The 27,617-nt window shown below is 37.8% G+C and overlaps 1 protein-coding gene across 1 annotated transcript in view; it reads right to left on the reverse strand.

Moving 5' to 3' along the window:
* Positions 1–27,617, reverse strand: part of LOC149532576 (uncharacterized) — a 48,233-nt gene that overhangs the window by 14,876 nt on the left and 5,740 nt on the right. Inside the window, exon 3 of the mRNA XM_089804859.1 lies at positions 16,655–16,757. Within this exon, the coding sequence (XP_089660985.1) occupies positions 16,655–16,757 (103 nt within the window). The remainder of the gene's footprint in view (positions 1–16,654; positions 16,758–27,617) is intronic.

Below are 27,617 nucleotides of genomic sequence, written 5' to 3' on the forward strand. Positions count from 1 at the left end.
CTCTATCTAATTGTGTGCACAACCTTCTCCTCCTGTCTAGCCTCCTTTGTACGGTCAATGCTTTCCCTTGACACATACGTCTTCTCCTACAAGTCCTATACACTTCACCTTTGTCACCTCTAGTTGTACAGTGTCTTTTGTATGGCCAGTGCTTCGTCTCTCCTTGCGTATAGCAAACGTGTTGAATTTGATTTGTACATTGGCTTGGGTTTGTTGTCGTACTCTCTTTCTTGGTTGGGCTTACTTTCCCTTGTATGGCTTTATAGTGTTCTTCTAGATTTAGATATAGCTACTTGGTTATTTTCCTTATTCGCTGCCTTTTTATTATTTCCACTTTTTCTCCTTATATTCTTTTTTCTCTCTCTTTATTTTCCTTAAGTATTTTTCAATGTCACTACCCATACATGGATGCTTTTGTCGTTTTAGTGTGATTAAGGGTTGGCCTCCATGTTTTGTCCCCACTTCTAGCACATTAATTTGAAACATTTGATCTCTTTGTCCATAAATTGTAAGCTTTGATATGTTTATTGGGTCTCTTAGAGAATTATTATCTAGTTTAGATACTTTTGTTTCAACTCCCTTATTTTGTAACATCCCAACCAACAAATTATGAGTTTTCCTGGTCGAAGTTCATTACGGCCATTATATTTAAGTACCAATTGACCTAGTTGGAAATTCATTTTTTGTCAACGTTTATCATGCCAAAATTTTCTCATTCTCTAGGCCACTTCTATAGCTCATTATGTTGTCATCCTCCTTTCATCTGGCTTGAATAGTGTATTGAGTCGCTCTTTCAAACTTCCAGCATCTCCTAGTTTGTGCTCTATTGTGATCCTTAGGCTTGGAACTATGTACTCCACTGGCATTACCGCCTCTAACATTGTGGCTTTGTGAATAGTACAATAAGCCCATTACTCCTATTGTGGCTTTGTAAGTAGTACGATAAGCCCATAACATTGTCAAAAGCCTCTCTTCCCAGTCACTTTGTTCCATCCCACATGTCTTATACAAAACAGATACCAGCACTTTGTTTGTGGCCTCTACCTAACCATTGGATTGTGGATAGTACAGACTAGAAAGCATATGAAAAATCTTGAATTTTGTTGTCATTGTTCAGATGACTTGGTTTACAAAATGCACTCCCCTATCACTAGTAATCTAAAGAGGTATCACAAACCGGGTTACTATTTGTTTGTATAGGAATCTTGTCATACTAAGTGTTGTGTTATCAAGAAGAGCCCTTGCCTCTGCCCACTATATAAGATACTTTATGGACAGTATTACGTATCTACATCTATGCATGTTACTCATCTTCAGGAGCCCTACAAAATCTAATCCCCACCTCTGAAATAACTTTGGTGGTTGTGACAGGAAAAGGGGCATAAAATCTCTCTTCAATGGTTTCCCTACTCGTTGACGTATGTCATAGCTCAGTACCCACTCCCAGGCATTAGTATGTAAGGTGGGCCACCATAGTCCAACTAGTAAGACTTTGTGTGTTGTAGCATCCTGTCCCATATGGACTCCTATCAGTCCTTCATAGGATTCTCAAAGTACCCCTAGAACCTCTTCTTCTATTACACATCTTTGTAATACATCATCTAGGCCCATCTTATATAGTAGTTCATTGATGAGTTAGAGGATTTTTCTCTTCAATGCTATTCTCCGTCTTTCACTAGTTGGCATATCTCTGGGAAAGTGGAAGCGGATAAATACTGGCCTATTTCATCCAACCAAGCAAGTAGTGCAGCAATTTGGAATAAATGTGCATCCGAGAAGTCTTCGTTTATTACCACTTCCGCAAATTCTCTTGATCGCATCCTTACAATCACATGACTTTTCCCTAGACGTACTATAATTCTAAAAGTGAACTGTTGTAGAAGGATTAACCATCTACTCACTCTACCTTGTATGATAGGGTTTGTTAATTAGATACATTAGGGCTTGGTGGTCAACAAAGAATTAAAGATGTGGCTAGCAAATAATGTCCAAATTTTTGGACAGCATATACCATAACTCGTACTTTTCTTTCACTCGTGCTATTATTTTGCTATGCTTTTGATAATAATCGGCTAGCGAAGTACACCGGATGATCAACTTTCGGCCCAGCTTGTGCCAACATGGCCCCTATTGCATAGTTGGAGGCATCTAGATGGACATGGAATTCTTTGTTCTAGTAGGCATATACCAAGATGGGAACTCCTACCAGCCATGATTTTAGCTCCTGAAATGCCTCCTCTTGTTCCTTCTGCCATGCGAATGGTTATCCTTTCCTTGTTAGCTACTCCAACAATAATGATACCTCGGCTAACCCTTTTATGAACCTTTCATAGTACCCCACACGTCCAAGGAATGATTTGATACTTGTTACATTTGTAGGCCTCTTCATGTGGATGGTGACATTGATTTTATCTTGCACACTATGTGGCCCGATAGTCTGCCTTGTGGCACAATAAAATGATTTTTTTTTTGGATTTAGTGTCATCCTAGCTCGCCGATATCGCTCATGCACTCCCTGAGGGCCTTGAGATGATGCTTCACACTATAGATCGACCAATCATCCCAAAACACCTTGAAGTTCCCAATTGACATCTTATCAAAAATGTGGAGTGTGATCCTTTGAAAGATGACAAGTGCATTACAGAGTCCAAACAACATCTGGTTGTATAAGTATACCCCAATCTCCACCACAAAGGTTGTTTTTAACTTGTCCTCTTCTACAATGTTCATATGCTTATAACCTGAGAATTTGTCCATGAAAGTATACATCTCATGGACCACAAATTCTTCCATGATACAATCTATGAAAGGAATCGAAAAGAGCTCCTTCACAGTTACAACATTCAAGCATCTAAAATCTACACAAATTTGGATCTAATTACCTTCCTTTTTCAATGATATGACAATAGGTGAGACCTATTCACTAGTTTGTACCTTAAAAACTAATACCGACATCAAGCATTTTGGCAATCTCTTCTAGTACCTTTGCCACATATTTTTTATTCATTTGATATGGTCTTTTTCATACTCGGCTTGCTCCTAGTATGAGGGGTATTCGATGGACGCATAACTTGGGTAACACCCCTTTTAGGTCTTTATACATCCATGCGAATACATCCTTGTATTCTAGAAAAACTTTAAATGATGTTGCTTTTACTACTAGGTCCCGATCATCTCCTACCAGGATTACCTTAAAATCATCCTCTAGCCCTAGGTTCGTTCTTTTTATATTGGGTTCTTTATATTTCACTACTCTGTCTTCAAATTGGTTAGCTAGGGTGTCATCTATTTTTTTTGTACCTTCTTTGTACTCCTCATAATGTCGGGGGTAAGCCTCTTCTTTGGTTTCTAATTCAGGAATTTGTAACATATTACATTTTGGTTGGAAGACCTCATAATCTTTCATCTGCCAGTACAATAGCCCATTGAGGGAGCTCGTTTCATCTTCTGAGTTGTTTCCTAATCTTAATATGCCAACCTCAGTTGGTTCTACTCCTTCATCCTTGTCCCATTCCCCATTATCTGCTTCGGAATCCAAGGCTATCTCTTGACTCATTGTCTAGCTTCAAATATCAATTACATATTTCCATTGTGCTTCAATGGAGAGAGTATTCTTCTTCCAATTGCGATTAGCTTTAGATATAATAAGCCACCCTCTCCCCAAAAGTGCATCATACCTCTCTTTTCTAAAGCAATGACAATGAAATCCAGGAAGAATTGTTGTGTCCCAATCACCAATTTTCGTCCCATCAATGTTCCAATGGGCTTGATCCCATGTTGGTCTGCTCCTACAAGCTGAAATTTTGGTCCCAATTATAATGCACTTAATTATAATCCTGGTGTGAATGTTGCTACACCCAAGTTTGATCAGCTTATAATCGTGACCCTCATGAGTTGCTAGTGGGATTTGAGGGTCTCAGTTGTAGACTTGCTATTTTTAGTAAGTCTATTTTTGGAAGTGCACTGTGGACGCAATTGTTGGTTGTCATCTACTCAGTCATCTACAAAGGATGGAGCTATATATTGCTGGAGTTCATATTTATTGCATAATTATGTGGCTTCATTATTATTAATGTACTTTATCTTATTACATGTTATAAAATGATGATGTGGAGTTGAAGCCTCTTTGGTGAAAGGTGTGAAGTTGAAGCTAAGTTTCGCAAATAAGATTATAAATTTGACTCTCATTTTGAAAATTGGCCATCCAATGAATTGTTTATTTTCTATATATTTGTTGAGGGTTTCAGTTTGGGAATTCTGGAAATTCGACCGAATTGTGCTCCAAATTTTCGCAGAGGAATAGCAATTTGGGTTAACTTCTCATCTGTTTCTACTGTAATTGAGAATTCATGGCGGAATGGTATTATATGATTTCTGAGACCAAATAATGAAGATTATATTGGTTGTGGTTGCTTCATAAACCCCTGCATTTTCTGTCCTGGGGGTTCAATCTGAGTTTGTGAGAGGTTGCTGCCACACATAGGCAGCAGCTTAAGACATTACAGGGCTGTGTTTTTTATTTGGGAAGGCATGTGTTAGGGTTCTAGAGGCCTGCGACTAGTTTTAAGTAAGCCACAACCCTAGTTGAGGCTCACATAACATTGACTGAAGGCTGGGATCTGTCTAAGAGGCAGTTGTGGCATTTCATCTGCCTAATGTGGGTGTTGGAGAGGACTACTTGGTGTCACGTGGGAAGCTAGGAGCTCGATAGAGCATTTTATTGCATTATTAATCTGCACACAATCCAAGTTCCATATGTTGGCTATATTAAGTTTATGTATTGCAATTAGTATTGACATTTGTGCAAAAATCAAAATTGAGCAAATAAGAGTTTTATTTCTTGCAAATAAATTCTTTAGCATTGCATTTATTTTTCATTTACCATTATTATCCAAAAATAAAAATAATAAAGCATATAAACCGAAAAAACTAGAAAAACAAAAAACACAAAAAATCATCTTTGCTTCATCAACATTTCAATAGAGACAATTCATGGTCTTTACAATGTTATCAGAGCGGTTTCCTGCCAGCCTGCAGGAATTGGGTTCAATTGTTAGTTTGATCAATGCACTGTTCAAAGACTTGGTATTCAATGTTCACGGACGAGATAGGAGGTTTATTCCACGTAGACACTATACCCGTAGAGACCCATTCGCTAGTTTGTACCGTTGGCGACAAGGGTGTTGGTGATGCAAGTGGATCAATTAGTACAGGTTACAAGGATGATGGCATAGGTTCCAACATAGGCAAGGAGGCCAAAGAGACATTTAAGGACTTAGCAGCTGGACAACACCATGTTGCAGATGTGCTACGGCAACTTTCTGACACTTTGCTGCAGATTGCACTCCCTCGACGACAGAGTAGGGAGATGGGTACTCAGAATGATTATGTTAATTCCCACGGATCTCAAGTTGCTAATAGGTCCAAAGTTGGTGACAGATACAAAGCAGAGGACCGAATAAGGATTGATGACAGGGTCAATGGGACTAGATATATATGGGTTGGTGATAGGCCACAAAGACCCACTTTCTTGAGACCTGAGGTGGATGCAGTTAGTACAAAGACTGAGGTTGCACCCTTTGCGGATGATGTAATTGCACATTTTGCTGAGTGGGATGCTCATCCACGAGTCGTGAAGCAAACCCTGAATTTCGAAAGATATCTGACACAGAAGCGTGAGCATTCCAGAGGTAGGCCCTCTCCTGATAGATAGAGGCATAGACAGTCAAACTTACAAGAGGTAACCAATATGATGACTCTGGCACATTTTTATGGCAGCAGGCGAGTGACTGCTAGAGCTTGGGTCCACAAGCTCACTACCTATCTTGCTTTGTGTCCTATGACTGATGACATGAACCTATCTTGCTTTGCATCCTATGACTAAGGAGGATGCTATTAGATTTGCAGTATTGCATCTTGATGGAGTTGCACATGATTGGTGTTATCGCAGATCGGTCTCTCTTCATCATGATCAGATCACTTCCTATTCATGGACAGACTAATAGAGCGCTTCTATAGGAAGGACCCTAAGGTATATTTTCAGGAGTTGGCTCAACTATGAAAGACAGCTAGTTTGGAGGCCTTCATCAGTGAGTTTTAGAGACTTTCAGTGATGTTGTATGACATATCTCAAAGGAGGAGAGTCATGTTGTTTATAGAGGGCATGGTTGAGCCACTTAGACATTGGGTTAAGTCCCTAGACCCACCTTCACTTTAGGAAGCTATGAAGAAGGCTAGGAATTTAGAGGCATCTACACCTAGAGGCTAGTTTGCCTCAAAGCTTTCTGATTACTCCTATGATAGGGCAGCCCCTAAGCAAAAAAATTCAGATTCGAAGCTTCTTATGGTAGCACCTTTGGATCGGGATACTATTAATGATTTGAGGAAGAAGTTATGCTTCTATCTAGGGGACCTTATGATGTTACTCATGATTGCCATTGAAACCCAAGGGCAACAAGAAGATGATGGAGTGGTTTTATTATGATGAGGATAGTTCTGATCCTACAAAGCAGCTAGCTGATTATGATCATGAGGTGCATAGATCCACAAGTGAGGATGATGATGAGGTGGACGATTCCCATCTCAAGGTTGCTTATTTCTCTAGCATGCAAAAAGATGGACCATTTAGGATGCATGGTCTATTGGCGGGGCAGCGAGTGATTGCTTTATTTGATACAAGTGCCACACATAATTTTATTGATGCTCGTTTGGTCCCTAGAAGAGGTATTCAGATTGAGGACTTTGAGGGATTATTGGTTCAAGTGGCTGATGGTTACACCCATAGGTGTAACAAGATGATTTCAGATCTTCCAATTAAGCTGAATACCTATGTGGTAGATATGGGCAGCAGAGCCATTGTTCTTGGCATGGCATGGTTGCATACACTTAAGGACATTTACATCAGCACAAAGAGGATGGAGATGAGATTCATCAGGGATGGTAAACCATGAGTCCTTAAGGCTATTAGGAATGATGATCTTAAGAAGATTTCTCTTAGACGTATGCAGAACTTGGTTTGCCATGAGGATGTGATTGATTGGGCAGTCGAGTGCAGGATGATGCCTGCCTTGGATAGTACATATAAGCCAACATATCACCCTAATATTCAGTAGTTGAGGACTAAACACTCCAAAGTGTTTAGTGATTTACCTCCCACTAGGCCACCTGACAAAGGGATTGAGCACATTATAGAGTTGGAGGAGGGCATTAAGCCCATTATGATTACACCTTACCAGCACCCAAAGCATCTTTAGGATGAGATTAAGAAAAATATAGAGGAGCTACTAGGTATAAGACACATCAGGCTGAGTAAGTCTCCCTTCGCTTCATCAGTTGTTTTGGTGAAGGACGGTACATTGCGAATTTGTATTGATTACCAGATGCTTAATAAGAGGACTATTAAGAACTGGTATCCTATCCCTCAGACTAATGAGCTTATTCATGAGTTGTATGGAACTCTCTTCTTCTCAAAGATTGACTTGAGATATGGATAACATCATATTTGAGTTAGAAAGCAAGATGTGGATAAGGGTCTTCACGTGCCACTATAGTCATTTTGAGTTTCTTGTTTTGCCATTTGGCTTGACAAATGCCCCAGCCACTTTTCAGTCTACTATGAATAGGGTGTTTCACAATCAGCTACAGAGGTTTGTGTTGATTTCCTTCGACGACATCCTTGTTTGTAGTAAGACCTAGGATGATCATGTTGCTCATCTCAATACAGTATTATTTTGGATAGGGCTTCGTTGTACACCAAGGAGTCCAAGTGTGCACTTGGTATGATAGAGCTGCTATATTTGAGTCACATTATCAATGCAGAGGGTGTTCACATGGATCCTGATAAGATTCCCGCTATTTTAGATAAGCCTACACCACAGAACCTAACACAATTAAGAGTGTCCATTGGACTTTGTGCTTTCCACCACAGGTTTGTGGCAGGTTCTCAAGGCATACAGCTCCCCTTACGAATCTGACTCGTAAGGGTGCTTTTTAGTGGACTCCTCTCACACAAGAGTGATTTGAGAAGTTCATAGTGATTATGACTTCATGCCCTATGTTAGCTTTGTCAGATTTTTGAGGCCGTTTGATTTGCACAATGATGCCTCAACTAAGGGTATTGAAGCAGTATTGTCCCAAGATTGCCATCTAATAGCTTTCGAGAGGAGGAAGCTACGAGGCCCTAAGAGATCATTCAACATTTATGACAAGGAGATGTTGGCCATTATGCATGCTTTGGCCAAGTTTAGGCAATATTTGATTGGTAGCAAATTTTGTATTAAGACGGATCATAATAACCTGAAGCATTTCCTGGGTCAGTGGGACCTGAATGAGAGACAACAGAAGTGGGTTAGTAAGTTACAGCCCTACAATTTTGACATCTCCCATATTAAGGGTACGCAAAATATTGTTGTTGACATCCTTTCTTGGAGACCCCACTTGTGCTTGGTTACTAAGATTGTTGAGGGCTAGAGGCACTCTGAGTATGTCAGGGATCAGTGGGGCAACCGGTATTGTAGATGGCATTATTCAGGACAGCAGTTGTACCCTTGCAAATGAGTTGATCATTTACAAGGGGAGGATTTATCTTGTCCCAAGATCAAGTGTCCGAAAGATTATTCTTCAAGCCTTTCATGATTCACCGTAGGCTGGTCATTCTAGATTCTTTAAGACATACAGACAGATTCAAGAGAGATTTACATGGAAAGGCTTGAAGACAAATATGCAACATTATGTCAAAGAGTGCTCTATTTGTCAGCAAAACAAACAAAAGCATACCTACCCCACAAGGTTGTTATAGCCACTTCCCATTCTTGAGTGGAAGTGGGAGAGTATATCTATAGATTGTATTGTGAGCTTGCCTAAAGCCCAGGGTAGAGATTGCATCTATGTGTTAGTGGATCAAATCACTAAGTATGCTCACTTTTTCCTTATCACCACTACATATTCAGCTTTGCAATTGGCAAAGTTGTTCTTTCGGGAGGTGTTCAGGTTGCATGGCTTACCCCAAACTATAGTAAGCAACCGCGATAGCAGTTTCATGAGTCATGTTTGGAAGGACGTTTTTAGATTATGCGGGGCAAAGTTGACTCTGAGCAGCAATTACCACCCTCAGACTAACGGCCAGACTGAGATTGTGAATAAGTGGGTGGAGGGCTATTTGCGAAATTATGTTTCTTCTCAGCAGAAGGCTTGGGTGAAGTGGATCCATCTATGCGAGTATTGTTATAATTCCACTCACCACATGACTATACAGATGTGTCTATTTAGAACTTTGTATAAATATGATCCTCCGAGCTTCATGGATTTGCTTTGCAACGACAATAAGGTGCCCAGCACATGTAATATGGAGCAAGACAATTTGAACATTATGAGAACATTGAGAGATAATATTTAGCAGGCACAAAATCAATGAAAGCAATATGCTGATCAGAGGAGAACAACTTGCTCCTTTTAGGTGGGCGATATCGTTTATTTCATGTTGCAATCGTACAGACAATCTTTCATCAAGAAGAGTGGAGTTAAGAGACTCAAGCCTTGTTATTACGGTCCCTTTCGCATAGTGAGGCATATTGGTGAGGTGGCGTATGAGTTAGATCTGCCAAATGACAACAAGGTATATAATATGTTTCATGTTTCACACCTCAAGAAGGCACTAGGCAAGCATGTGGTTTCCTCTCCTATTTTACCTTTGCTGGATGATTAGGGGAGGCTTGAGTTGATCCTTGAGGCAATTTTGGATTCTAGGAAGAGACGGTTGCAGAGGAGGACTAGTAGAGAGGTTCTCATCAAGTGGTAGGGACTACCAGATTAGGATGCCACTTGAGAGCCAAAGGATATTATTCAACACCCCAGATTGTGATTGCTTGGGGACAAACAATCTTAGGGAGGGACAACTGTAATGTCCCCATTTTAACAGGTTCCTATCGCCAAGTTTGATCAGCTCATCATTGTGACCCTCGTGAGTTGACAGTGGGATTTGAGGGTCTCAATTGTAGACGATATTTTTCATAAGTCTATTTTTGGAAGTACAGTGTAGGCACAGTTGTTGGTTGTCATCTACTCAGTCATCTACACAGGTTGGAGCTATTTATTGTTGGAGTTCATATTTATTGCTTGATTATGAGGCTTCATTATTACTAATGCACTTTATCATATTACACGTTATAAAATGATGTTGTGAAGCTGGAGCCTCTTTAGTGAAAGGAGTGAAGTTGCAGCTAATTGCAAAAATGAGACTATAAATATGACTCTTGTTTTGGGAATTGACCATCCAATGAATTGTTTGTTTTCTTGATATTTGCTAAGGATTTGAGTTCGGGAATTCTGGATATTCTAAAATTGTGTTCCAAATTGTTGCTGAGGTATAGCAATTTGGGCTAACTTCTCATCTGTTTCCATAGTAATTGAGAAGTCAATTGGCGCAATGGTACTATCTAAATTCAGAGACCATATAGTGAGGATTATATTGGTTGTGGTTGCATTATAAACCCCTGTGTTTTTTGTCCTAGGGTTTTGCTCTGAGTTTGTGAGAGGTTGCCACCACATATAGGCAATGGCTTTATTATGGTCAAATAATGAATGTGTTCTTAAACAGAGATCGTAACTAATCTATATATACAAGTATACACAAGAATGTTTCTACAAAGAGAGAAATAGAAACATTCTAAAGAGAGAACGAGAAAGTTACCACATTGAACAGAGAGAGTATGAAAACATAGAAGAGTGACCATTACAAATAGAAGTAAATCTACAAAAGAGAGTAATTATAGAGCTTTATCTCTAATGCTGTCCCTTAATGATAAATCTAACTTAAAAACAAAAAAATTGCAGGAGAATCCTCAAAAGGCATAAAAGGCAGACTCAGGTTGATCAATGAGCTCTACACATTTTGCAATATTGATCTGTGGTAGGACGAGTCTTGATACCCAAAACAAGCGCCTCTAGGCAATAGTACTTGAAGATCGTCATCATTCTTTGCTTCCAGGTGTTGTAGTTCTTTCCATTAAATCATTGACTACCTTCCAAAAAAAGATTGGCGAGAGATGCCATGGCATGTTTTTATGCAAAAAATGTGAATATCTGGAAAGGCACAAACTTCAAGGCAGATTGACAAAAGACCTAGAAAAAATGAAATGACACCCAAAAAAGAGCACGAAAACTTAGAAAGAATCTGAAATTAGATTATAATTCTGCTGGCTCGAAAATCAAAAGCACAAAAAACGATGCACCCAAAAAAGACAAAGACCGACCCAGTTGAGATCTACAAGAACCCAGCAAGAATTTGCAAAACGTTATTTGAAACGGCACTAAAAAGGAGAGTTTCGAAAGAAACCCTAGCCATTTTGAAAAAACCAAAAAAAAGGCAGATGTGGCTGTAAAAATGGTGGAAAAATGCAGGCCTTTGTTGTGAACCAGTTTAAAAACCTTAGACGACAACAAAAATGTTGGATGTTGTATAAGAAAGACACCTCGAAAGCCACGGATTTGTCGAAAAAAGAGAAAGATGCTCAGAACAATGATGCACAAAAGAAAAGAAAAAATGTGTCGAAGACAAAGTCTATTCCCTTCCAAAAGAAATGCTACTAAGAAACCCTACTAGGGTTTGAGGAAAAAACAAATTCTTGCAAAAAGAAAAAAATTGAACACACCCACACAAAAAATTTGAAAATCTACGAGTCTAAATATTTCATGAAGAAATTATAGATATTCAGAAACTATTTCGAAAAATAAATTAGAAAATTTCAATAATTATTTTTCAAAAAAAAAAAAAGCTACCATACCATACTATGGTAAAATAATGAATGTGCTATTAAACAAAGAAAATAAATGATCTATATATACAAGTATACATAAGAATATTTCTATAACGAACAAAGAGAGAGAACTAGAAACATTCTGAAAAGAGAGAGAGAGATTCCACATTGAATAGGGTGAGAATATGGAAACATACAAGACGAGTGACCATTAGAAATAGAAGTAAATCTACGAGAAAGAGAGAGAGAGAGAGAGAGAGAGAGAGAGAGAGACAAAATTGGAGAGATTAACTCTAATAGGCTTAAGACATTACAGGGTTGTGTTTTTAATTGGGAAGGCCTGCGTTAAGGTTCTCCAACTAATTTTGAAGCCATGACCCTGTTTGATGCTCACACAGCATTGACTAAAGGCTGTGATTTGTCTGAGAGGCAGTTATTGCATTTAATCTGCTTAACGTGGGTGTTGGAGAGGATTGCTTGGTGTCATGTGGGAAGCTAGGAGCTCGATTGGGTGTGTTATTGCATTATTAATCTGCACACCATCCAAGTTCCATGTGTTGCCTATATTTAATTTATGGAATTGTAGTTAGTATTGATATTTGTGCAAAAATCAGAATTGAGCAAATAAGAGATTGTTATTTCTTGCAAATAGTTTCTTTAGCATTGCATTTATTTTTCAATTATCATTATTATCCAAAAATCATATAAACCTAAAAAACTAGAAAAACAAAAAACACAAAAAAAAATCATCTTTGCTTCATCAGCATTTCAACAAAGACAGTTCAGGGTCTTTACATTATGGCACATGTGTAGGCATCTGCGTAAGGGGATGTTGGTACCAGCTTCATCTTCCTCTGTAAGGATTGGGTTAGTCCTCAATGAGTCACTGTTTTTTCAATCCATCTAATGGTTTATTCTCTTATTTGAGTTCCTTTGGTCTCCAATTGTAGGTTCCTACAGATTCATTCTTCTCTTGTCTAGTATTATGTATTTCTATGATTATTTCGTCATCATCTTGTAAGAGTCTAAACTCCTCTTCAAAGGTTGTTCTAAGATATTTCCATGATGTTTTCTTAGTATCATCTTGTTGGACTAACCGCCAACGTTCCCCTTCAACATTCGTGACATGGCTTAACCGCCTCTTGTGTTCTATAAGTCTAGTGGTTGTATCGGCCATTGACAGGTCAATCTTTTGGTGCAACAGCAACTCTAGTTTGTAACAAGTGGTATTGAAGCTTGGTCACAGGTTCAAATCTCCTTGGGTAATGCTGAGGGTGGGATTGTTGGACTAACCGCCAACATTCCCCCTTTGAGATTCATGACATGGTTTAACCGCCTCCTGTGTTCTATAAATCTAGTGGTTGTATCAAACATTGACAGGTCAATCTTTAGGTGCAATGGCAACTCTAGCTTGTAACACATCTATCTTGGTATATCAGTCGATGGCAATTGCCCTCAAGGTGGCTGGGAATGCTCTTAACCAATTATCTTGATCATTTAATCCATTTGCTTGCCATATGGTTATGCACGTCTTGCACTGACGTGTTGTGTTGTCTAACCCATTGCTTGTGAATCTAGATGTTTTGCTTCTCCGCTATTCCTCCCATTCCAATTTGTTGACTATTGCCTTGTGTGTTTACCACAAGCAAACTTATTTCTACTCCTTTTCCTTGTACCTCTTCTTCAATCCAATTGGAGCTTCCTTCATTGCTTGTCCGGTACTCTCTTTGTGCAAGTGTTTCTGGGTCTATCCACCCAACCCTCATTTCAGAGCCTTCGGAAATAGCCAAGTTTCCTATTCCCCTTATGGTAGTTTCAATCAAGTCCTTCACCTCTTATTCAAAGTGGGTTGTTTCTTCTAGTTGATGATTCCTTCTCTTTGGCTCACAAAATTCTTTTAGACAATGATGCCTCTCCTCCTATTCTCTAATGTGTAACAATCTTTACAATGCAACTTCTCCCCCAATTCCCTTTTCTGCCAATTGCCTTGGGTCTTTATTTGGTATTAGGGTCATTAATTATTTTCTTGGCTAAGCATTCCATATTGTAAAATATCTTGCTCCTATGTTTCTTGTTGGTTCCTTTCAGCAAATTGCCGTAGCTCTTGTTGCTTGTGTTGCTCAAGTTGTATTTGGGCACATTGTTCCTCCAACTCTACTAGGTTCCCTACTAGTAGTTGAGGGATTTTCCCAGGAGATCATACATTGTTGATGAGACCGAAAGTTCGTCACATGCTATGCTCTCTGAAATCACTCTCTCTGAGGCTTCCATTTGCACGCACTAACCGACTGACACTTCCTACACCTGCACCAAATCTTGTTCCACTTGATCCTCCCTTGTTCTTCGTCCTCTTCAATGTCATTGCCTATGACTAATACTTGTTGGAATGGGCAACCCATCACCTCCATTGCCATGAAGTTATGATCTCAAGACCTCCAAGTTCGAAGACAGGCAACGCCACCAAAAATGTAGATTATCTCTATGGTACAAGGACGGATACAAACTGTGTATTAACCAATATTTCTAATTACCCGAATCAATTGTCATAATCAAATGCAATTAACAACTAATACCATGCCACTTGATACACTACCATAATACCATGCAATGAGAAGGGGATGATATCTTTTATTAATTCCAAAACAGTCCGTACAAAATCTGTACTTTACTTTGCCTGGAACATTTCTTATATATTATTTCTGTTGGTTAAGTGAACCAACGGACACACCCCTTCACTAACTAATTACACAACTCCCCCACTAACAACCTTTAACATTAAGTATACTAATTATTTATTACTGACTTACAATTTCACCTGCACTCAACTCATTACAATGAATATCATTAAAATTGCATAATCTCGTTCTTTTACCTCTTCATTTACTTCTACACACAAATCAGCTCCACTAGCATTATGGGAAAGTTCTTAATGGGATAAATTAAAAAGGTCTGGAACATTGTGCACACACCCTTACCAGGCATTTGCCCAAATGATACCATGCAGAGCTGTTGGAGATTTATTTCAAATGTCTGAAAGGAAATCCTTACTATTTAGGACTACTATTATTAATAAATTCCCTTTAAAAAATGTAATATTTGTGGTGTAGTATGTTGTTTACACCTATATTGTCATGTTGTCATGACACAAAGGTAACTTATTCCCGTAATCAAGGAATATGGGAATTAAACAAAATGTAGCTCATTTGGAAAACCAGTTCAATCCTCTTTGGGCCTTTAGGTAATATAGGAGTTCAACAGGTTTCTTCTCTTGATTCTTAAGATGTCTAGAATTTCTTTTGGACTTCTAGCTATCTTCTTTCTCATTATATTTCTTATTTGCTCAGCTTAAAAGGCTGACATATACCATAAGATCATTGCACTCCCTTTGGCTAACTATCCATATACATAGGTTATCTTCTGCAAAATGGTCTTCCCCGCAGCCACCTTAATATGTCAACATTTTCATTGTATGGAATCAAGGTGACTTGTACTTCCAAACCATATTTCACTTATGATTCAATATTTTAATAGTTGAATCTTAGTATTATCACTTTTGGATTTATGACTAATCAGGTAAGCTGTAATGTTTTTAGACTTGTTCGAGAACATCAAAGAATTGTGCAGATTGTCAAATTTAAAACCAATCATCAGCCATGCCAGCTAATGAAAAATGTAGCTTGAAACCCAAAGGTAGACCAGAATTCAAAGAAATGTTGGTGTCAGTAAAAGCAATTTTACAATTTAATCTCGAGGTCTCCAACATATAGTGGCACACAGATAGGTTGTGAAGGGATGCACTATACTTCAATTGGCTACCAAATTTCCTATCGAGGTCTCCTATTTTATGGCATTTAAACAATCGCACATAGCTTAGTTAGAGAAATGTTCTTATTAATTATTTACTTCTTTGGTAGTTGGCACGATTAGTTCTCCTTACGGGATGTAAACCATTGCTCTTGGTGGTTTCTGACAGTTGGAAGTTCTCAACAAGTGCTAGCTAATTTATATACTCCTATTGCACTTGAGATAAGGGGACATGTTATGAGCATTCCTTGAACTAGAGTTATATAAGTGCATATAGATAAAAAAACATTGTGATATCTTTGTGCAATTACAGATATGAATTTATTATAGTTATTGGTATTTATCTATTCTGTTTACCCAATTATACTCATGGCATATTGAATTAGGAAGTAAACAATGGCCAAGTTTGATGCTTTATGAATGTGTAATGTTTTGTTTGCTTGATGACTTCAGTAGAACAGACAATGTTCTAAGAGTTGTATGTTGGGCTCTTATAACTGCACAGCACTTTTTTGGCTATCTTTGTCATTTATAAATGCAAATATGTTTATTCCCATACCACAATAATGGAAAAGGTGAAAAATGATCAGGACAAAAGCTGACTTGAGATATAAGTGAGCCTCTTTCCAGAATGAAGATTGGAAATTGCATTTGATCAGATCCAAACAATCGAATGTTTCACCTCAGGCTTTGAGAGCAGCACAATTCAGGAATAGGAAAATGTACGTGCATAATGAAGTTCGAGTACTAGAAATAAGTATAAATTGACCAATGATATTATTCTCCCATTTCTGAACAGAAGCTATTTTATTTTTAATCTTGCTCTCAAACCTGGAGCAGTTACTTCCTAATATTGTTTTTAAAATAGGATTAGAAACTGTTTTAAATCTCAGAAACAAAAATGAAAAGGAAAAGGTGAAAATTATTAGAAAATTGATCGTGAATCATTAACAATCCCAACGGATTTCAAGCATTAGAGGCACTGGAAATGAACTTTTATGAGACAATACAATGACCCAAATGAAAGTAACAATCAACTTTACATAAAAGCATTTTGTGTGAACTATTTTAGAATAAAATATAACCAAATAGCTTACATCTGCTATAGTGGTTGCCTCTTCTTCAATTACTCCATCATTCATTAATTCCAATATCCGCCAAGCAAATACACGTGCGGGAGGTGGATCATACCCATTGAACCTGTCAAATGAATTTAGATTGTTAAGTCACATTGCTAAAACTAACATCTTTTACAAGTCTTATTAGTAATGACACTCTCCTTTCAAATGGAATGGTGAAGAAGATCCAGTAAGACCACTTGTGTAACTGGCACTTCAGCATATTAATCTAGAACACAACGCAAATTAAAAATCCATGTTCGTCTCCAGAATAATGCTGGAAGTTGCAAAAAAAGAGTGGGTGTACAGAACCTATAGTCATACCCAAAAAATGACAGTGTGTTAAGGAGATCAATGCAAATAAACTAATCTGCTAGAAGTTGCAAAAAAAGAGTGGGTGTACAGAACCTATAGTCATACCCAAAAAATGACAGTGTGTTAAGGAGATCAATACAAATAAACTAACTTATCATCACAGATAAGGATAGTTAAAATCAACAGTCCAGGTTTATTTGTTGAGTGTTGAAAGGATTCCAAAATTTCCACTTTTTCTTATAGCCACTGGCATATACAAAATAGTTTCACAAAAGAATTAGTTTCCCCTAAAGTTTTTAGGCAAAACAAGTAATACTAATAACTGAACCAAAACCCAAGGAAACATAGTATTTGATAATTTGAAAAACTCATTTACTCTACCCACAAACACAAAGTTATCAGATTGAATTTTAGAGCTATACACCTATATGACCTCAAAACTACATGATCTTATTCCTCTGAAGATCTTTCTAACAACTATTTACTTATTTATCAAAATTTATTCCAGGACCCTAAAATACCTTTATGCAGAGTCTTAGAGGCATCTGTTATTTTCATTCTTTGTTACCTCCAGAGCGATTCGTGGACAACATGCTATATATCTTCACAACAAACAAAATTATTTTTTTAAGTTCAGCTATAATAGAAGTCAAAGACAAGAAGCTCTCATACTAAAGCCTTGAGAGATATCCAGGCAATAAGCAAGGAAAATAGAATGGCAAGAGAGACATCCTTTTGACTCTCCTCCAAATCTTGTTAACCATCATCTTATCTTTACCCTGCCGGCTAGCAAGATTTTGGGATTACCCTAACAAACTTGCCCAAGCACCTTGTGAATATCAAGTCCGCTGACTCTTTCTCGTTGGATGATGATGCTTTGAGTGTTACTGGTCAATGGTTCGATCTTCCTTGATTGATGCCTTGAGGTATGGGTGAGTGATGATTGATGCCTTGAGGTATAGGTGAGTGATGATTGATAAGCCCCCTTCAATGCTTGCAATGAATACTCCATTATACTTTATTGGTGGAAGGGTTAGCACCTTTCATAAGGATTAAGTCATCGCCTTTCATTGTTGCCTATGAGAATAATACATTATTCCCCAAATTATTCTCTCTTGGATATCCTCCTGAAATGAAAACGTCCCCCCTTTATAGCCTCCAACTGGAAGGAGAGACACACTGTAAAGACCTTCAAGTTTGTATGATCTGAATCTTCTGTTTTTTTAACTATTAATACAATAACAGACCACTTACACAGAATAGATTCAAGAAGAGAAGATGAATTCCAAATATCCTGTAGATCATTCAAATATTTAATTGTGTTTACACAGTATTTACTTGAAGCTGCAAGTACTGGAACTATGACTTATTCATACAAGACCAATACAAGATCTTTAAACAGCGGCCATTTGCTTACAGTTTTAGGAATCTTTAACAGCAGATTTCAAACTAAAGCTATTGCAGACCAAAAAATAGAGTTTGCACAATACACAACAAAGCAGAGATGATTCGTAGGGTTTTCATCCCTTCACCAAACGTGCATAACGGTAAACAAAGTATTCAAAATGAACAAAAAACATAGCAGTCTTCTATATATACCTAGTTGGGGTGGTTTATTAACTTGCCATTCAAGGCAAGTAGACAATCTGACTTGACCCGTTTCTTGAAGTTGGTAGAAGGGTTCATCAACTTGACGTGCAGGACTAGTAAAAAATCTGATTGGGCCCCTTTCTAGAAGTCTGTAGAAGTTACAAACAGAAATAAAACAAAACAAAAATATAATTCCCTTCTAGAAGACAGCTATCACTACAAGACAAAACAAATCTGATTTCGTTCTAGTAGACAACAGTCACTACTGTTGTCAAATTTTCACACCATCGCCACATTGCAAATGGGAACCCCCTATTTTGCTTTAGCAGCAGGAGTAGTGGTCTTAGCTGGTAGCAATTTTCAAGTCTCCAAGTCTTAGAGATTGAGTTTAGGCGACTTTAGCTCACTGGGTAGTCAAGTCAGTCAGGGATATGAGCAAGAGTTGGGCTAAGCTAGTCAAGGAGGTGAAGTTGAAATCAAGAAATTTGTGGTGAAATGAGTTAGAACTCTTGAAAGTTCTTGTTCCAATTTCAATTTCATCTTAGAAAGTCAAGAAAGTTGTGGGAGATAACATCAATGGAGGTGCGTTCATTCCCAAAATTTGGCTAAGTCTGGTTTTTTTTAGATTCTCCCAAATTCTAAAAACTTTATTATAACTCCTATGAACTTGAAACCACTATTAGATATCCTAACAGTATTTATAAAAAATTATAACTTAAAGTATGTGATAATATAACATAAATATTATATTTGATATAAATCATTTCACCCTCCAAGCTAAAGAGATTGAAGTGAACAAGTGGGAGTTAACTTGCAAATTTGTTATGGTAAACCAATGTTATTATTAAACAAAAGAGATGAGAGTGTATTATATAGATTTACAAAGATGATGTCTCTAAAAGAAGCAATTCTGAACCAAAGAGGAAAATAGAAGCTATCTAATAAACTAAAGACTAAATAAAAGAAGTGTTACAATATTCTAATATAACTACTCTGGAGAAGACTATGCATGTCTTGTGGGTCATGACTCTCACCTATATAAGGGAGGGCAAATCAATTCATTTCACCACAAATCCAAGAGCAGTGAACTACTTAGAAAAAAGCAGTTGCTTCTCAATAAAAAAACAGCAATTTTAATGCCTATAAGGGTGATCAAGAAGAAATCTTAAAGGGCATATCTCTGATTTTTCCCAAAATTAAATTTTAAAGCTTGCAAAGAGAAAGTGATCTGGGCTTCAAAATGAAGAAGAACCAGAACCAAATTGAACTACAGGGAGAGATCTGGATAGAAATTAAAAATCAGACCTTAGGAAAACCGAAGTTCTTGATCAAATTGCTTTTGTAAAAGAACAGTTGCTCCAGATGCAATTTCATATCATGTAACCTTTCAGATTTCCTTTAAAACAAAGAAAAATCAGAACCGAATTGAACTAGAGGAAGAAATCTGAATAGAAATTAAAAATTGAACCTTAGAAAAATCAAAATTCTTGACTCAAACTGCTTTTAGTAAAAGAAAAGTTGCTCTAGATGCAATTTCATATCATGTAAGCTTTCACATTTCCTTCATTTATACTTAACAAAGAATTCCTTTGTTTTGCAAGGTAATCATTGAAGAAGGAGAGGCTTGGAGAACAAAAGATGGTGACAAGATCAAGTTAAAAACTTCAAGCAAGAAGATTTCTCGTGGGCAAGAAGGATGATGCTCAAGGTTGAAAGTGCAAATTCAAAGAACACTCGACATAGAGTTCAAAGAGAAAAGAACAGGGAGAAAGAACAAATTTGCAAGCTTACAAGTGAGAGAAAATTGTGAAAGAATGGACTTCCGGAAATCCAATTTCACTTTGAAGGATCCGGCTACATGAAAATATTCGTCACTTAAAGAAGATCATGGCCACGAAAATCAAAATTTCCAAAACCAACAAATGCACTAAAAAGATTTCCAAATGAAAGAAAGCGGAGAAAATTTGAGAAGATGAAGCAATTTGGGAGTATGCCATCACAATTGAAGGCTTGATAATATTGAGTATGAAGAGATTTTTTCATCACCAAGGAACTGATCAAGTCTACAAGATAAGGATGTTGAGTTGCTGTCCACTTGTCTTCAACTAATAAGAAGGCTTTAGTTACACACATTCAATCATATTATGCCAAGTGTACATGTGGAAGGCATCTAGTGCCTCTACCTAATCTATTTTCTCACTGGCTCTCGAAAGCATAGTAATTTTCTTACTGGCTCATAGGGTGGTGCCATTGTGTAATTAGATGAGCATTTAATGCTTGAAGTAGTTAGGTAGATTAGGGCAGTGTTGACATAATCTTGGCCCTAGATCTTGACGATATTGGCCCTTCATTATAATTAAACAACAATAAAAGGGCAAGGCCCTCTCATTTGTAAGTAAATAGAGATTAGAGTAAGGGACATGTTGAAATTGTTATCATAATGCTAACAAAGTAATTGTCGATTCATTGTTGCTTTAGACCATTACTTGTGTTACTTTAGACCATTGCATGGTTTCTATATTTCCTCAATTAGAATGGGATTTTATTTTATGTTGACTAGAAATAGTGTTAAGCTGAACAGAAGTGAATTTGGATGCATCTTTAGTGAACTCACTTATAGACCAAATCATTAGTTGCTTGTTGATTGTAAGTTTTTCTTGTTGGTCAAATAGCACATTTATGAACTTAACTTCAATTATTGTTAGCACATTAATATGCATCACGGATGGTGTTAACGGAATTGTCGTAGTCTAAGCATCTTAAATTTAACCAAATCATTAGTTGCTTGTTGATTGTAAGTTTTTCTTGTTGGTCAAATAGCACATTTATGAACTTAACTTCAATTATTGTTAGCACATTAATATGCATCAACGGATGGTGTTAATGGAATTGTTGTAGTCTGAGCATCTTAAATTTACCTAAGGTGATTGCACTACCTTGGTTGATGTCGATGGCTAAACTAAGTCCAATAGAGTCACAAATACATCCACAGTTTCTTGCATTCTAGGAGAAGAATGCTTTCTAAACCCTTCTCCTTGGAGTTTTGTTGGTTGAAAGAAGTTTAAGTCGAGTTGGCATCCATTAAATGAACAGCGTAAGTCCCTTTGTAGTATCCAGCATATCACATCATAAAACTAAGTGAAAGTTCGCAATAAGAAGAAACCTTGAGGTTGTCTCATTTAATCACACAATGTGTATACATTGTTTAGGATATAATTTATAAACATCCCTATTCAAGAGAGAGTTAAACATTTTGGAATATTAGGTATTTGAATCTACATGTACTGGAACAAAACTCACATCAACAACTATAAGACAAATTTGAGCTTCTTCAAAACGTCAGTGGTTCTTACTAGAAACTTCAAGACAAAAATCTGATTCTTATCTTTCTAGACAAGATAAGATTGCTCAGCTGGCAGCAATCTGATCTTTTCTTGATTTTGCTAGAAGGAGACGAAACTTCACAGTTGGCAGCCAACACTGTTGTCCAGGCCAAGTGGCCTCAACTTTATGGATTCATTACACACAGCTCTTCATTATGGTCACAGCCTTTCACAATAACCACCCTTCAAAAGAGTCACAACACTTCATCATTTCTTTCCCTTGGAAAGAGTCACTTCCTTATCTTCTCCCATTCATTTCTTCTTCCATAAATGCTTTCTTAATTCCTTTTGCTCCCTTCTTCCTTCCTCCCTCCATATGTCCCCTTTCAAATGAACTCTTCCCCCTTTTATATCTTTGTCAGAGATTAGTGTTCAAATATTATGTTTGTTGGGATGTTGTTGGGATTGCTGCAGGGGATTGCATTATATGTATTGGCATTAATGTCTTGTCATTGATGTCAACATATTTCTTTCTCCTGACAGTGTTCTTAGTTTGTTCAGTGAAGAGATTGGATCAATATGATTTATGTATATGTATCAGATCATGCATCGTTACAGATGGTTGCATGGATGTTTGTAGATGATCATTGTTAGATTGCATAGGTTGATATTATGATTTAAGTGAGCTACAATGTGTTGATCAACACTGGTTTTTCTAGTTATTCTGGTAATGTCAATGTTGCATCTTTTGGATCGGTATGGATCGGTTATGCAATATTTTATGTTGCTAAATTGGTGATGTGTTTAGGACTCTGATATGTGTTCTCAGCTGGAGTTGTTCATTATTTGGAGACTAGCAAGCTACTTTTCTTTAATGGAAACAATTGCTATTTGATTTTTATGATGAACAATGCAGAGTTGTTTGTGGATTCTAAACCAAAGATTTTACTGTTACTGATGTAATATTTCAAGATGCTTGTTGATGTTTCTATTGGTGTCCTATTCTTGTTGTTGGGTCGCATTGAGCTATGTGATCAGATTTAGAAGATTTCAGAAGCGTATTAGAGTGATATTGGCCAACTAGGTGATGTAGCAGGTTGCATTGGATCTTGAGCATGATTAATGGATCGTGTCATGTTGGAGAATATATGTTTGGGTCCTAGCTTTGTCTTAATCGACATGTCTTGGATCTCATTGATTATTGTTGTTGATTTTTATATTAAGGTTGTGATTAAGGCCAACCTTGTTTATGTTGATGTTATGTACATAAAGATGAAATCATTTACGTAAATGAAAGTAATGGATGATGTTAAGAGTACGTATTGCAAAGGTGTGTTAACATGCCATATCGGAGATCAAGAAAAGAGGTATGAGTGGAATCTATTGAGATTGAGGATTAATGTACTTCATTTGAGTTGCATTGGCATATCAGAGATGCTATCAGTTGGTTCATAATTCATTGGAATGTTTTCCATAGAGGATTGTAGTCCATTTCAGGGTTGTTACCTTCAGAATTGTTGCCTTTTTGTACCTTTGAGCCGTGATCTCTAGGCAGTGTGCCTAAATGCATGTACATTCCCCTAGTACCTTTAATAGGGTATATGTGCTAATACATTATCTAGTGGGTTTGATCCCAACCGTAGTGTTTCCCCTAGCAGCGTTTCTATGCAAAACGATCTAGTATTACTTGTTATGGTGTTGCTTTCTTTTGTGCATTAATGTTTATCTTACAATGCTAAGTTTTTATGGTGGTGAATTGTTCAATGCTAAATTATCAAGTGGTAGATCAATTAGATTCCTTGCCTACATCATAGCTTCCTACTAGGAACCAAAAGCACACCATTCTTTTTCAAAGTCTGGAATTTATCAGTCATAACTCACATTGTACGAATTGCTAGATCCCCTAACAAGGTATCAATATATGCAAGTCAGAGTTATGGTTTTCCTTACTAGTTCATTATATTCATTTGAGCTTGTAAGATTAAGGTCGGATTAGGTGAATATCTTCTAGATGCATGCTTTAATGCCATTCCGCTCTCCTCCTCTTGATGCTCACGTTGTAGGCATATTAGACTAGGCAACGACACAAGATAAAAGAAGCACATGTATTCAGATTTGTTGTTGAGTAAATATTGGAAGCAAATGTGTATTGGTGAAGAGCTAGCGGTGGACTTTAAGTTTTTTAGACATGATATTGTGTTCGATCAAGCCAAGTTCTCTAAGATCTTATTTTGGGAAAATGTTTCGTCTTTTGTTTAGTCTCTTAAAGCCTATGCTCCTAGATTGGATATTTCAAAAATTTGCATTAGTTCTTGTAAAAGCATTTTATGTGTTAGTCAAGTTGTAGAATAGGGTCCTTTTTCAAAAGTCATTAATGGCTTTGGTATTAAAAAAGCATTATTTTAATTGTATATGGATGCATTTTTGCTTTTATGGGACATCCACTTTATGGGGAGGGGCATTCTAAAATTGAGTCCCAGTGACAAATCAACTAGTGGCAGATCATTGTAAGAATTTTCCTTAGGGAAAATTCACCCAAGAACTAAGAACTCAAACACAAGCACAACTGTAGACCAAAAATGGATATGATCAATTAATCAGAGTATGTCCTAATGCATTGCTCTGTTTAGTATATGATGTACAAACACACTAGGAGTGCTTGTATATAAAAGCCTCTCAGGAAGCACCTAGAATGTCTCTAGAAAGAACTAGGAGATAAGATAAGCATTATAACAACTAAGCACATGCCTTATCCATCATTCTAGATGAGTGGAGAAGAATGAGAAGATTGTAGACATCATGTGCTTAATTAGTGTGCTAACTCCTGTGTTGTAGACAACATGTGCATAAAAGAGTTACAGACTCCTGTGTTGTCAACATGACAACTCACAAGAGTACGCATACTCCTAGGTGGCTAATTATTAGATGGCTAATAAATAAATAATAAAAATAATGCATTAACCTAAGTAAACTTAAGTAAGTGTAAATAGTAAGTATGTATTTACACCAACACCCCCCCTTAAGTGCAACTTAGGGGAATGCCCTTAAGCTTACGAAAACTAGGACGAAAATGCATAATGGGTCCTGGCTACTAGGCCATGTTAGGTACCCATGTACATAATGAAAATGCAATCTCTCATAAAGCGGAGAAAGAGGGAAAACCTCATGGGAAAAACCCTCACCCAAAAAGAGAGATGAAAGAGGACGTATGGATGGATGGAGTAATCAAGACCCCCCTATTATGACATACATCCAGTATATACAAGAGAAAAAAGGAGAAGGACAAAACCCCCTTAAGAAGAAAAAGTCCCCCCCAAAAAGGAGAAGGAGGAGACGAGGTAGTCCCCCCCCCCGAAAGTAGTGTGTCGATCAATGAGGAATGCTCCAATGTAGAAGTTGATCCATGACCTCTGGATGATGTTCCTCCCCTTCGGAAGAAACAAAGGCAAGGGTACCTATGAGATACGTCCCCAGAATGGACAAGGAATCTCTATGATGATCGGTGTCGCTGAAACCTGTTCAGAAGTCCCTGTAACAATACTAATGATGGCTTCCTCCAAAATTGCTGAGGAGAAGTGCAAATCGAACAAGGAATGTGGTAGAACCTGTCTCAAGAAACCAACAGTCTTCTCAACTAATGAAGAGACCCCCTGCAGATGTTGTACATGAGAATCCACAATCACGCCAACCTGAAAGGATTGATCATGTAGAGAATGGACTTGAGGGTCAAAGTGGGCCCTCGCAACAACTAGAGAAGAATCCTCAACAAAGAGAAGCGATAAATCATCAAAGAAATCCTCCAAATCTGTTGTGTGTGACTCCACGAACAAACTTGAAATGTCAGTCAAGAAGTCATCACTTGGAAGACCATGTGTACCCTGCAGTGCTGAAGTACATAAATCTGTCACTGCAGCAATGAATGAAGAATTCGCCTCAAAGAGAAGACAAATATCATCAATAGTGTCTCCCATATCTTCAATGTGAGACTCCATGAACAGGCCTACAAGGGCGAAAAGGAAGTCGTCACATGAAGGTAGAGTAGGAAGACATAAAGAGTTCTGCTGCACTAAATCCGAAGCATCTATGGCTAGAACAGGATTAGTAGGAGCAACAGGAGCTGGAGGTGTGATCTCATCTAAAGAGGATGCAGCAACAACTGGAGGTAAGATATCTTCTGGGAATGGAGGAATGTTTGGATCTCCATAGTGCTCCCAAAGATACATCCAATGAACATATGGATCAGTTTCCTTAAGGTCAATAAGTGAATCCAGAATGTCCATATCTATATATAGAAAGAGAACACGAGTAATGAAGGAGAAAGTCTCAATATCATAGTCAAGTCCTCTCGCATATGGTAGTGCATTGTGCTGACTGAAATATTTGATAGCAATTTGAGTCCATTCCTGATAGTTGTCTGGGTACAAATAGATCAAATCGTCCTCTTCCATGATGGACCAATCAATGAAACCTCCAAAAAATCAAAGAACCCCCCCGAAAAAGATGTTGTTGGCACTTTGTATGTGGTGCGTGTACTTGTCAAAATGAACAAAGTAGACTTCTAATTTTCTCTATTGCAACTGTCGCTTGAGGCCTAAGACTAGAACTAAGCACTGTAGCTGAATTTTGAAAGCAATGCAGAAATGGCCCTAGTTCTGAAAGTGAGATTTTTGTCCACACAACCCTAGTATGTGACTACAAATCTAGAAAGTAGACGAAAAAATACGCACTTTCAAAAAAAATGGAACCTATTTTCGAGTCTAGATGAGCCCGTACAAATCGTTTCAAGTTGCAAAATGCAAGATTATGCAGGTACAATCGCCAAAGGACACAAATTCTGACAAATCCTTGCACCAAAACCAGAAAATAACACCACCACTAGAAAATTTAAACAATTCTACCCAATTTCAAAAAAAATTGCACCTGAATCAAAGTCCGAATGTCCGAGTTATGGGCTCGCGAAGTCAAGCTACCAAACTAAAATGCAATCTAGAGAGGGGTCTGGAGCAAACACTCCGAGTCTAAATTTGACGGTCAAATGGTCGTTGCTGCAGTTGTAAAATGACTGGATTTGATGGTCAAATGGACGTCAAATTTAACCTAGTGAAATGATAATATCAATGAAAAAACTGTCCTAATGGCGTGTCTGCTGATAAGGATGTCCGTACGGTACGAAACATACAGAAAATGACGGCGTGTCACAGCGCAGAGATCCAGATGGTTGCCACATGTCGCCTTCTAGGATGTCTGGCCAGCTGAGCTGGTGTATATGTGGCTGCCATGTGTCAAATATATGAGTTTGAAGAAAACCGCGTGGCCAAATGAGGAGATTCCACGTGTAGGCAGTGCAAGAAAAGCACAGTGCCCAGAAAGAATCAAGAAAACGCGGTCGCAAGTTTGAATGTCACCGCCGAACCAGAGTCTGATCATAGTGGGTGACCGAGATATTAATGCCACCAGAGGGATTTTAATGCACGATGTCGGAATATCCAATAAACTACCACTGGGTAACCTGCTGTTGCCGAAGTCTGAAAAAATCGGATGCGGGGTAAAATGATTGCCGGAAACTGCGGATGTTGATCACCGAGAATCTGCACGGGATGCCAGAGTCACCAATGGATGGCCAAATCAGAATATACCACAGGATCTGCTGTCACTAGGGATCTTCAACTCCAAAAAGGATAGATAGTAGGCTAGAAAAGTCTTTAGTCGCCGCC

The sequence above is a fragment of the Cupressus sempervirens genome, chromosome 10, assembly GCF_028749045.1.
Source record: "Cupressus sempervirens isolate cs-2001-9-10 chromosome 10, ASM2874904v1, whole genome shotgun sequence".
Taxonomy (NCBI): domain Eukaryota; kingdom Viridiplantae; phylum Streptophyta; class Pinopsida; order Cupressales; family Cupressaceae; genus Cupressus; species Cupressus sempervirens.